Genomic DNA, 11365 nt, shown 5'->3' on the forward strand with positions numbered 1-11365 from the left:
CTCGATCTTTGTCAATGTTTATCATAATTAAATTATGTATTTATCTGAGAACATTATTTTGCCATACCTAATTTAATTAAATGTTGTAAAAATAAAAAATAAATAGTAAAATTTAATTATTTTCATTTTGTTCTCAATTTTCTTTTGAAAAAAAAAACTAAAATAAGGAAAAAATAAAATTATAAAATCTTTTCTTAAACAGGATTTTGGAATTAAGGTAATTTCAGTTGGCTTCTACTTCTTTGCCTGATAACAAAGATGAAAATAATAATTTTCAACTTCTCCTAAAACCCTAAACCCCCCACTCTTTTTCCATTTCCATATCCGAAGAACCCTAAAACCCCATAAACCTCAAATTAGGGGAAAAAAAAGGAAGAAAGAAAAAGAATAGCCATGATTCCAATTTCAAACCCCACTGATATGCTTTCATCTTCTTCCTATTCCATCGTCAATCCCATATATCACAATGCATTGCCTTACTCTTCTTCCTTCACTCAGAGAACTTGCGTTTCTCTGAACCCCAAACGCATGCGACGTCGTTTCGCGACCGCCACCTGTTCCTACGCATCTATTGACAACGCCAGGATTAAGGTTGTTGGTGTTGGTGGTGGTGGCAACAATGCCGTTAATCGCATGATCGGTTGCGGATTACACGTGAGTTTTTTAAATTTTTTTCTTACCAATAGTTTTACTTTTATTGCAATTGTTTGTTGATATTGTTATTGTTATCAAATCCTTAAATTCAGAATGGTGTATATGTGAATGGGTCTTCTTTTTCCTCTTAGGTTTCTGACATGTGGAATTTTAGTGGCTTGCTTTGGGTGCAATTCCGAACCTTTCTCTTGTGCAATTAGTAATTTTTTTGCAAAGTTTTGTTTTATATTCATTTCCATAAGCAAATTTTGTTATTTCTGTTAATGTGGCATTTTAGTTATTTATTTTTAAATTGTTTAAATGAAATATTCGTGGATGTTTTTTTTGGTTACAAATTTTGGATACATATCCAAATGATGGTAAAGATGGTATGATTATTCAATGAGCTATAATTGGTGTTTTGCTGCTATTAATTGAGTGCCAATGTTAAATTCTGTTAATTTTTTTTCTATCAGGGTGTAGACTTTTATGCTATAAATACGGATGCACAGGCTCTATTGCAATCTGCAGCTGAGAACCCTATTAAAATCGGAGAAGTTCTTACACGCGGATTAGGTCAGGCACTTTCCTTCCACACTTATTAGATTCTTCTGTGCTCAATTGTAACTGGCATATTATGTATTCTTCAGAGAATTTGAACTCTGATTTGAATTGCTTGATAGAGATGCAGGTACTGGTGGGAATCCACTTTTGGGTGAACAAGCTGCTGAGGAATCAAAAGAAGCCATTGCTAATGCTCTTAAAGGCTCAGATTTAGTTTTTGTAACTGCTGGCATGGGTGGGGGAACAGGTTCTGGTGCTGCCCCGGTTGTGGCCCGGATATCAAAAGAGGCTGGTTACTTGACTGTAGGTGTTGTTACCTATCCCTTCAGCTTTGAAGGACGAAAAAGATCCTTGCAGGCAGGTGCCATTTCTTTCCTTAGTTCAAAATATGGCTACTGAGCTTATATTGCGTAGAAGCTATTAAGTGTTCAAATAATTGTACATTGTTAAAATTTTATTTGGTCATAAATAGTTGTCCATTTAGAAAGTGCAGGCACATAAATTTTCTACAACTTTATTATATGAAGGAGAGTAAGTTTCAAGATTGGATAATTAAGGATACCATTCTACACTCAATTTATCTAAAATCAAGATATTTCTAATAATTTCCTTAACCCATGTCATTATAAGTGGACAATTGGGATTGCTGGGAGTTATATTTAGTACCAATATCTTAAATACGTCCGTAAACCTTTGAAGTTCCCTTCTCTTTCTCCTTTTTCCCCCATTTTTATTTTGATTTGCAATAGTAGACAACAATGCATGAGTTATAGTCATATTTGTTGTGGATGAATTGTGGTCAACTAGCCATATATTTGATGAATTTCTTGTTTTGTAGTTTTTATATATTCCCAGATATTGTGCTTCTCTGAGGACACTTAGATGTGTTAAAATTCTGATGTCATCCTTTCAGGCACTAGAAGCCATTGAAAAGCTGCAGAAAAATGTGGATACACTTATAGTGATTCCAAATGACCGTCTTCTTGACATTGCTGATGAGCAGACACCTCTTCAGGATGCTTTCCGTCTTGCAGATGATGTTCTACGTCAAGGAGTGCAGGGAATATCGGACATCATCACAGTGAGTTGTTCATAAACAGTTATTTGTATTTCCTATCTTGTAAATGGAATGTTAAGTATGAAGTTGGTCATCCGACTAGATTGGTAGATTGCAAGGAGTCTCTCTCCACCTTCTTTCTCCCAATCCATTCGAGCGATTTCTCTCCCTAGCCCTTAGCATTTTTAATATAATGTGTACTGGTATTTCTTTTTATAGATACCTGGGCTTGTAAATGTGGATTTTGCTGATGTAAAAGCTGTGATGAAAGACTCTGGAACTGCAATGCTTGGGGTAGGTGTTTCCTCCAGCAAAAACCGTGCAGAAGAAGCCGCGGAACAGGCCACTTTGGCACCCTTAATCGGATCATCTATTCAATCAGCCACCGGGGTAGTGTATAACATTACTGGTGGAAAAGACATAACCCTGCAGGAAGTGAATAGAGTATCTCAGGTAATTCAGAATTTTTTCAGCACGTTGTTGAATGAGCATTTTATCATTCTTTTTGTTCTTTTATCCTGTGAAATTGTTGCGCACATGTCTTAAAACATTTTTTAATATTTATAGGTGGTGACAAGTTTAGCTGATCCGTCTGCCAATATCATATTTGGCGCTGTTGTCGATGATCGCTACAACGGGGAGATTCATGTGACCATCATTGCCACTGGCTTCTCACAGTCCTTTCAAAAGACATTACTAACGGATCCAAGGGCGGCAAAGCTGCTTGACAGAGTACCTGAGGGACAAGAAAGCAAGGCAGCGTCCCCTGCCCTTAAGTCCTCAAACACACCGTCAAACGTTGCATCTAGAGCATCCCTACGAAAGCTCTTCTTCTAGTTGCTTAGTTATATTAACCCTTCTTTTTATTCAGTATGGTTCAGCTGGATCTTGAAGCTTAATTGATAGCCCTCGAATATGGAGTGATTATAACGAACACTTTTTCTTTTTCCTTTTTTTTTTTTTTTTGGTTTTTTGTTTTTTTATTCTTTTGTTCCTGCGGACATAGTTTGCATGTATAGCGCCATTGTTCACTCAACATTTTTTTGTTAGAAGAATGCATGTAGTTATAAGTTGATAAGGGAGCTTCATATATTCTCTACCAAAACGAACATGTTTATAAGTACCTTTTCCAGGGAGCTAAGACTGGGACCGACCAATCAGAAATAATCAAATAAGAAAGGTTTCATAATCACCTAAAAGAGATATAATAACGACGATATACTAAGACACACAAACATTTCATAATCCCTCTCCTGTCTCCTCTTTCTCACGCCTCTCCCTTGCTTTTTTTCTCTCAATGTCGTCGCTTTTCAGTTTTCATATATTAAATTTTCGTTCACTTGTTTGTTCATTTATTTATCAATAAAATTAGTGTTTTCTTACACCAAATCTTCAACTAAGTCATAGTGCGTTTTTTCTTCGAACATGTGCCGCTACCATTGTCGTTGCTGCCATCGCCACTCCTCCTTCTTCTTCTATATTACATAAAAAATTTATGTGCTATATTAATAAATTTTTGTATTATATACAAAATTTTTTATGCTATATCTATCAGTTTGTGATATGTGCAGAATTTTCTGTACTGTGTATAAAAATTTATGTGTTCTGTAATAATTTTTGTGTTGAAGAAGTACGAAAACAAAAAATTTCTTTCGTCGTAATTTTTTTTTATCGAACTTGTACTAACTTGGCTAAATTTTGTTATAAAAAATGCTTATTCCTGTAACATCACCGATATTTTATTAATCTTCTTCTATTCCATTTAATAACATGAACCATCAGGTACTATCTTATTTTAGTTTTCACTTCTAAATCCTCTTTGAAATAGAAAAAAAAATCACTTTTAATTCAAGTCTCACCTAATATTAACACATCAAGTTGACTATTTAATTTAATACTTACTCGTATCTTTAACTTTTGCCATGTTTATATTTATGGGTATCAATAAATCCAAAATTTGAGTTAGAATAAGATAAAATCTGAATTTTCTATAATTGGATTCCATTATATTAATTAGTGTCAATGTTAACTCATTAGAATTATTATTATTATATTTGTGATATTAGATTCTCAACAAAATTATTTCCCTTGTCTACTCAAACTTGTAGAATTGAAATCACTCTCTTAAATCTTAGTCAGCAAATGTAGTTAAATTTTAGTATTATATATTTTTTTTAAGTATTATATTTACGTTAGTTATTTTTACAGAAAATTTCATGAGACATAATTTTTTTTACTTTTCCTTTCTTCTTTTCTTTATGTAAAAATGATATCAAATTCACTTTTTATTAATTTACTTATCCCCATTCTTCCATATAATTAATAATGCTCAAGCAAAACTATTTTTACTGGGACAAAAAATAATTCGGATGCATTTTGGTAGTTTAATAAAATAATCTTTCAAGGGAAGGATACTAACGGAAATGAGTGGAATATGAATCTTGAGATAAACGATGCGTTTTCAATGTGAGGAATATACTTTTGAACCACACAAGTTGCGTATTTCAATTTGGTCAATGATGAAAAACGTTGCCTCCTACTTCTTCATCATTTTCCCTCTTTCCTTTCACTAACTCACCGCCAATAACAGATATAACCAATTTTTCACCACATGGGGGTCTCAAATTTTTCATCTTTAACTGCATAAACATCACAAAATCCATTCTTTTACACACTTTGTAATAAGCAGCTGCTTCTGTTTCGAAGTTCAATGTGTTAAAAGACACACTCAGGAGAAAAATTCATGGCACCCTTTATTCTTTTGGTGCTTGTATCCCTTCTATTTGTTCCAACAAGTTCTTATGTTCAACAAACTAAAGAGGGTTTCATCTCTGGAGTTATATCTGACAAGGGTCTTGATTTTGCAAAGGATATACTAATAGAACAAGGTATTGCCTCCATTGTTCAGCTTCAGCTGCCAGAGATTGAGAAATCTGTTCAAGTCCCTTTCATTGGAAATGCTAAAGTGATTCTTTCTGAGATCACGATCAAGGATATTCAAGTAAATTCATCTTCTGTTGTGAGTGGAGAGAGTGGAATCTTTCTAGTTGTTTCTGGTGCCACTGCGGATTTGGCTATGAAGTGGAGGTATTCATGTAGCAGTTGGTTAATCCCAATTGGGATTTCGGATAGTGGAAATGCAACTGTGAAGGTATGATGCTAGAAATGTTACATATGTTTATAGTTTATTGTTTGTACCATGCTTTTATGTTCTTTTCTATTGTTGCAATTGGGTTGTTTAGGCTCTCTTTAGTAACTGTCTCGAGATAAAAAATATCAAAACGTTGAAGGATGTAAACCTGTTTAAAGGAGAGTTGTTTTGAGACAAATACAAAGACAGAATGAGACAGAAACTGTGTTTTGAGACAGGGTAGTTTTTGTATTCATGTCTCTAGTTTTAGTCCCATATAGTGGGCTCATGATAGAAGTTACAAATTCAATTGCAATTAACCTCTCACTTTATTACTTTACCAATCTCATCAGTTTAAAGGATCTTTTTCCTTCTTTTTCATTACAAGACACTTGCCAAACACAACTTCTGTGAATTGTGGTTCACTCGGTTTTATTATGCTTGGTTTCAAAAGGTTTGTCCTTGAAACAAATAACAACTGTGTACCTTAAGTTGATTATTTTGATTAAAACTTGGTTAGAATTGGTTGTGTTGGGGTATCTATAAAGAAGGTTAGAATGGAATTTTTTTAGTCTTAGAATGGGATTTTACACCATAGCTGTCTAGTTCATGGGACTTGTTACAAATTATTTTGATGTATGTGCACTGCATAAATGAAATTCCTGAATTCATTTCCTAGTCAGGTGAACAATAACATTAGTGTGTTTTTGTTATTTTGTGTCAATATTTGACAGTGAAAAACCTGTGAGAATTTTAGCTCACTCACACTAAGTTGTGTTGTGCTATATTTGGAAGGTTAAAGGTATGCAAGTGGGGCTTACAGTAGATTTAAGGAATGAAGAAGGAACTCTTAAGTTGATTCTCTTAGATTATGGATGTTATGTTGGAGATTTGTCTATAAAGTTGGAAGGTGGAGCATCTTGGCTGTACCAAGTGTAAGCAATCTTCTTAAGCCATTCTCTTGATAATGGATACTATTCAAATGTTCTTTCTTAGAGCATTAATTTTGCTTCTTGGAACATAGAATTACTTGTTCAATTTGGTGTTTACATTGGTTTTTGGAGACATAAAGACATCTAAAGTGAATGATCCCTATCTTTCTGTTAACATAATTTTCTTTTCATGATATTTATGAACCTAGCTTTTGTTAGGGAGAAATTCTTGCATGATCGTAGCACATTTTATCCGTGTTTCAAGATTATTCACAACAATACATTTTAATGTATAATGTAAATTTTATATATATATAAAAAATCAAGAATGAATGGTTATGAATGTTCCTGGAACATGCGTTAAATGTGCTCCAACCTCTAGGCGCATGCAAGAATTTCTTCACATTATGCGCGCATATACATTTAGGAAGATTTATGTCATTAACCTCTTTATGTGTTTGTTTCAGCTTAGTGGATGCTTTTCAAGGGAACATAGCATCTGCAGTTGAAGATGGCATTTCAGATAAAGTAAGTGAAGGCATAGGGAAGCTTGACACTTTATTGCAGTCTCTTCCAAAGCAAATCTCTGTGGACAACTTTGCGGAGCTAAATGTTTCTTTCGTTGGCAATCCTGTCCTGAGTAGTACTTCAATTGCGATTGCGATTAACGGCTTATTCACAGAGAGAAATGTCTTTTTAGTACCTCAACGTTACCGAAAAAGATTACAGGTTTCTTCTGCATGTGGTGGTTTACCAAAGATGATAAAGGTTTCAATCCATGAAAATGTGTTCAGATCTGCTTCTCTAGTTTACTTCAGGGTAAGTTCAAATCTTGACTTTTTTTATTTATAGGCTTTAGTCCAATCACACTTCTTTTCTTTTTTATTTATTTTTCAATTTGGTTTCTTTGTATGTATGATTTATGTTATCTTATTATTAATATAACCTGTTACATATGATCTAAAGCTAAGATTGGTCAATATAAATAAGCCAGTTTCTGTTAAAGCCATGACAAATCAGACATTGGAGACTGCAGAAGATAGAGATTGTGTGTCTGACTTTACATGAATCCCAAAAATATATATAAATTTAGTTGGTGAAATAAAGGGTTCTCTTTCCAAGTTTGCATTAGAAACCTTCGGTTAGGTGCTCTGATAATTTTTAATTATCACTGGATTTGGAACAGCAGGATTATTATCTGAGCTGAAAAGAACTTAGATTGCTCACAAGATCCTTCAATTAACTTTGACATTTGGCACTTGCAAGAATTTTTGTTGGCCAAGAAACATTGAACTCCGTTCATTCAATGTTGATGGTTGTTTTGAATTTCTTGATGCATTCATAAATCTATATATTTGGATGCAAACAGTATTCCAATTCACTAATTCATAAGCGTGCGAAAAAAATCAAAACGACCATTAATATGGTGGAGTTAGCTATATAATTTCTTTTACATTGTATTATAGAGCAGAGAAATTCTTAGATGCTCTTAGAGCAAGAGAAAGATTATACTCTATACCATTCATGATTTAACACTGTTTTTGCGAATCACTGATGTCTTCTAGTTTTTTACATTTTAAATGTAATTGCTAGTATAAAATAACAACCATGCTACATGTACATAAAAAACTAGTCATCTGTATAAAATATATATTGAAATACAAAATAGTTAAATATACATTGAAAACTAAATGTATTTGTACACAAATATATGGTGGTTGATTTTTGGTGTCTAAATAGCATTTTTCACAAACTAAATGATACAAAATAAAAGCTTTTTCTCTTTCTCTATAATATGAAATGTGTTTTGATTCTTTATATTGTTTTGAAGGCTGATAATTGCCCTTCTTCTTTCTTTTGGTTTCAGGAAGGTAGTATGCAAATGATTATTGATGAACTACCTAATCAAGCCATTTTGAACACTGCTGAATGGAGATTCATAGTTCCTCAACTATACAAAAAGTATCCGAATGACGACATGCAGCTTAATATATCTGCATCTTCTCCCCCAGTGATACTAGTGGATAACCAAGATATTCGTGCGTCTGTTTTAGTAGACATAACGATTGATGTTCTTGAAGCTGGTGAAGTCATACCTGTTGCCTGCATCTCAGTGGTAAGTTTGATGGAAAAAGTGCACATAGTATTCTTGAAGCATTCTTTTCAACTTTCTGATTAAGCTATCTGAAATTCAGACTTTTCACAATTTCATCTTAATATTGTCATTGCAATAGCCACATTTTGTTCTTATCGACGTATGATCCAAAATCCCTATAATTTTGCTTAATTTTCAAGTGGTTTTGAAGTTTGCAATGAATTCCTTATATCAAAATTTTCACTCTTATTCTTATAGTTTGAACTTTGAACATTTCTAATTTAGTTCTTATAGTGCACAAACATATTTGAACTGTTAAAAAATTTGTGATCAAAACCCTATACTAAACGATAAATCGCCTTTTCTTTTGTTGAAATTTTGTGCATAAAGCAGCCATACATGTATTTGCTCACAAAATTTTCAAATCGAAGGGATCTATGGAATAGGACTTAATTAGAAATGTTGAAACTGTAGGAACTTGAATAAACATTTTTTGTACAAAATATAGGGAATTTAATTTTTAAACTTCTTTTAATCTGTGAAGTTAATTTAGTGCTCCAAAATCTCTAAGTGACTGTTTATAGTGATTCATAAACTTCAAAGGTATAAAGACCTAATTGAAATTTCAGTGAAACATAAGGATTTCTAGATTATTATCTAAACCTATTTTGAAGTTAAGATATATCTTGCTCTTTGCATGCTTGGATCCTATTGATCAGATATGACTGGTCGCCATGATCATTATTCTAACACATGCAATTATTCTTGGTTATGCCGCAGGATATTAGTGCTTCGTGTTCTGTGGACATTATACGAAACAAAATCAATGGTAGGCTCAAATTGGAAGAGTTTTCTGCATACCTGAAATGGAGCAAAATAGGAAAATTGCACATAAGTCTGATTCAGGTAAATGAAAATAGATGTAATCATTGGGTAAGATTTCAGCTATTTATTATTTAGAAGCTGAACCAAATACTTTGATTTTTAGTTAGTTTTTCTGTTTTAGTTATTTACTTTGTTCTACGACGAGGAGTGCTAGGGGGCCAGCAACTTTTATGTTTTGTAACCATCAATTAGCCATCAATAATGTTTTTAATGGTGTGAGATTACATCCAATAGTGGGAGATCACTCACTTTTCTTTTGATGGTTAAGTGCTGACCACAAAACACAAAAATTGCTGGCCCCTAGACTTTCTCTATCTCAAATTAGTCCTTAAAAAATTTTTAGTCAGATACTTTAGTCTTCAACAAATTTTAATTACCAAATCAATCTCCAAACTTTTATTTTGTTAGACAAATCAGTCCCCATATCAGATTGTTCGTCTATATAGAAGAATTGATATGAAAATTTTAAAAATTTTTAAAAACTGTTACGTCTTTATTAAATAATAACAGGAACTGATTTGCGTATCCTTTTACCAAAATTTGATTGAGGATTAATATGTCTAACAAAATAAAATGTTAGGGACTGATTAAGTGATTAAAATTTGTTAACCCATAAAATTCTTCTTTATAGACTGATTTGGGATATTACTCTCTAGTATATCCTCTCTGCTAGTTAAAAGTTAAAACAATCATTGTAAGGACATTTCAGCATAGTTTATGGCTTTATGCTCTTATTATTTCATTTTATTTTTCTTTTGGTTTGTTATTTTATAGAGTAAACTGCTGATTTAACCCCCAAAAGTTTGTGACAATGACAGTTTAGCTCTCAAGAAAAAGAAATACACTTTTGGCTTCCAAATATGAATATTTTACAAAATGCCCCATCTACTGCTTAGATTTTGGGATATTTGTCAATTATTGTTCATCCTTGAGAGACCACAAATTTCTTTCTTTTATGGACTAAATTGTCAACGTCATAATCTTTCGGGAACTAATGTGAAAGTGCATATTAACATAATCTCATATGTTTTAGAAAGATGACTCTAATTTCTATTCTCAACGATATGATTTTTAAATCACAATCTTTGCATGTATCCACGCATTCGTGAATATTTTTCTTTTAACACTTCATCTTTTGTCAATGTTTGCAGTCATTAATATCAACGGCTCTGAAAACCGTTGTCATACCGTACCTTAACTTGGAACTGAAGAAAGGATTAGCACTGCCAACCATTGATGGTTTTGCCTTTCAGAATGCAAATATCTTGTACCTTCCTCCATGGATTGCAGTGTGTACTGATGTTTCTTACTTAGAAGACTACTATCTCACTCAGCATTCAGCTTATGTATCATAAAACTACAGCATAAGAAGAAATTTGTACGAGGCTATGAAGGTTGTAGCATGTAACAACATCTCGGAACCAATTCTATCAGGATGCGAATTCAAATCGCCCCCACACGGTTGGTGGACTGATCAGTGCCATACCCACATAAAATTCATATATCAAAACACAAATGGTTTCTCTGTTTTGTTCTTGTGGAAAGGGTATGAACTATTTTTCTAAATGAATGTAAATAATAGAACATATGCATAAGTTTGATGCATTTGTAAGCTCTGTATATAAGCATTAGAGTAATGGTATACACTTCTTATGTCGCCTTTTGTACACCATACATTCATTAATTAAGATTATTTGTTCAAAAAGAAGTCGCCACTTTGATATATAATTATTCGAAAATGTTTGGTAACTAAAAGGTTTAGCCAAAATCAGTTAAAATTTGCTTTATTTAATATTCATTAATTGCTGTAACAATGAATAAATGTTAAATAAGAAGTTCTAACTGTTTTTTTTTCTCCTTAACATTATTGTATCTGAGTCAAATAGTTTACGATACTCAAAGATGTAGTTTATGACATAACATTAAAACATCCATAAAACAAGAGGTTTATAGTTAGAGAAAGTATATAAATTTACGGAAAAGCTCTGCATACAAGTTCATTAAACAATAAGATCAAAATACGCGCTGCTTCAGGTACGTTGATTACACGCGCTATATAACATCGCGCG

At 32.9% G+C, this 11365-nt stretch overlaps 2 protein-coding genes across 2 annotated transcripts; both read left to right on the top strand.

Annotated features, from left to right (window-relative positions):
• On the top strand, positions 260-3329 carry LOC107621656 (cell division protein FtsZ homolog 1, chloroplastic). The gene is made up of 6 exons (XM_016323713.2): positions 260-654; positions 1110-1209; positions 1325-1554; positions 2111-2278; positions 2474-2707; positions 2822-3329. The coding sequence occupies exons 1-6, from the start codon at positions 394-396 to the stop codon at positions 3089-3091; spliced, it is 1263 nt and encodes a 420-aa protein (XP_016179199.1). The 5' UTR covers positions 260-393; the 3' UTR covers positions 3092-3329.
• LOC107621556 (putative BPI/LBP family protein At1g04970) lies at positions 4747-11004 on the top strand. The gene is made up of 6 exons (XM_016323620.2): positions 4747-5405; positions 6180-6319; positions 6784-7135; positions 8184-8432; positions 9192-9317; positions 10448-11004. The coding sequence occupies exons 1-6, from the start codon at positions 4998-5000 to the stop codon at positions 10649-10651; spliced, it is 1479 nt and encodes a 492-aa protein (XP_016179106.1). The 5' UTR covers positions 4747-4997; the 3' UTR covers positions 10652-11004.

The sequence above is a fragment of the Arachis ipaensis genome, chromosome B01, assembly GCF_000816755.2.
Source record: "Arachis ipaensis cultivar K30076 chromosome B01, Araip1.1, whole genome shotgun sequence".
Classification (NCBI taxonomy): domain Eukaryota; kingdom Viridiplantae; phylum Streptophyta; class Magnoliopsida; order Fabales; family Fabaceae; genus Arachis; species Arachis ipaensis.

Coding starts and splice junctions, on each gene's coding strand:
- LOC107621656 (XM_016323713.2), top strand. CDS start 394: ATGATTCCAATTTCAAACCCCACTGATATGCTTTCATCTTCTTCCTAT. Junction 1,210..1,324: donor AGTTCTTACACGCGGATTAG/GTCAGGCACTTT, acceptor ATAGAGATGCAG/GTACTGGTGGGAATCCACTT. Junction 2,708..2,821: donor AAGTGAATAGAGTATCTCAG/GTAATTCAGAAT, acceptor TAATATTTATAG/GTGGTGACAAGTTTAGCTGA.
- LOC107621556 (XM_016323620.2), top strand. CDS start 4,998: ATGGCACCCTTTATTCTTTTGGTGCTTGTATCCCTTCTATTTGTTCCA. Junction 5,406..6,179: donor GTGGAAATGCAACTGTGAAG/GTATGATGCTAG, acceptor TATATTTGGAAG/GTTAAAGGTATGCAAGTGGG. Junction 7,136..8,183: donor CTTCTCTAGTTTACTTCAGG/GTAAGTTCAAAT, acceptor TTTTGGTTTCAG/GAAGGTAGTATGCAAATGAT.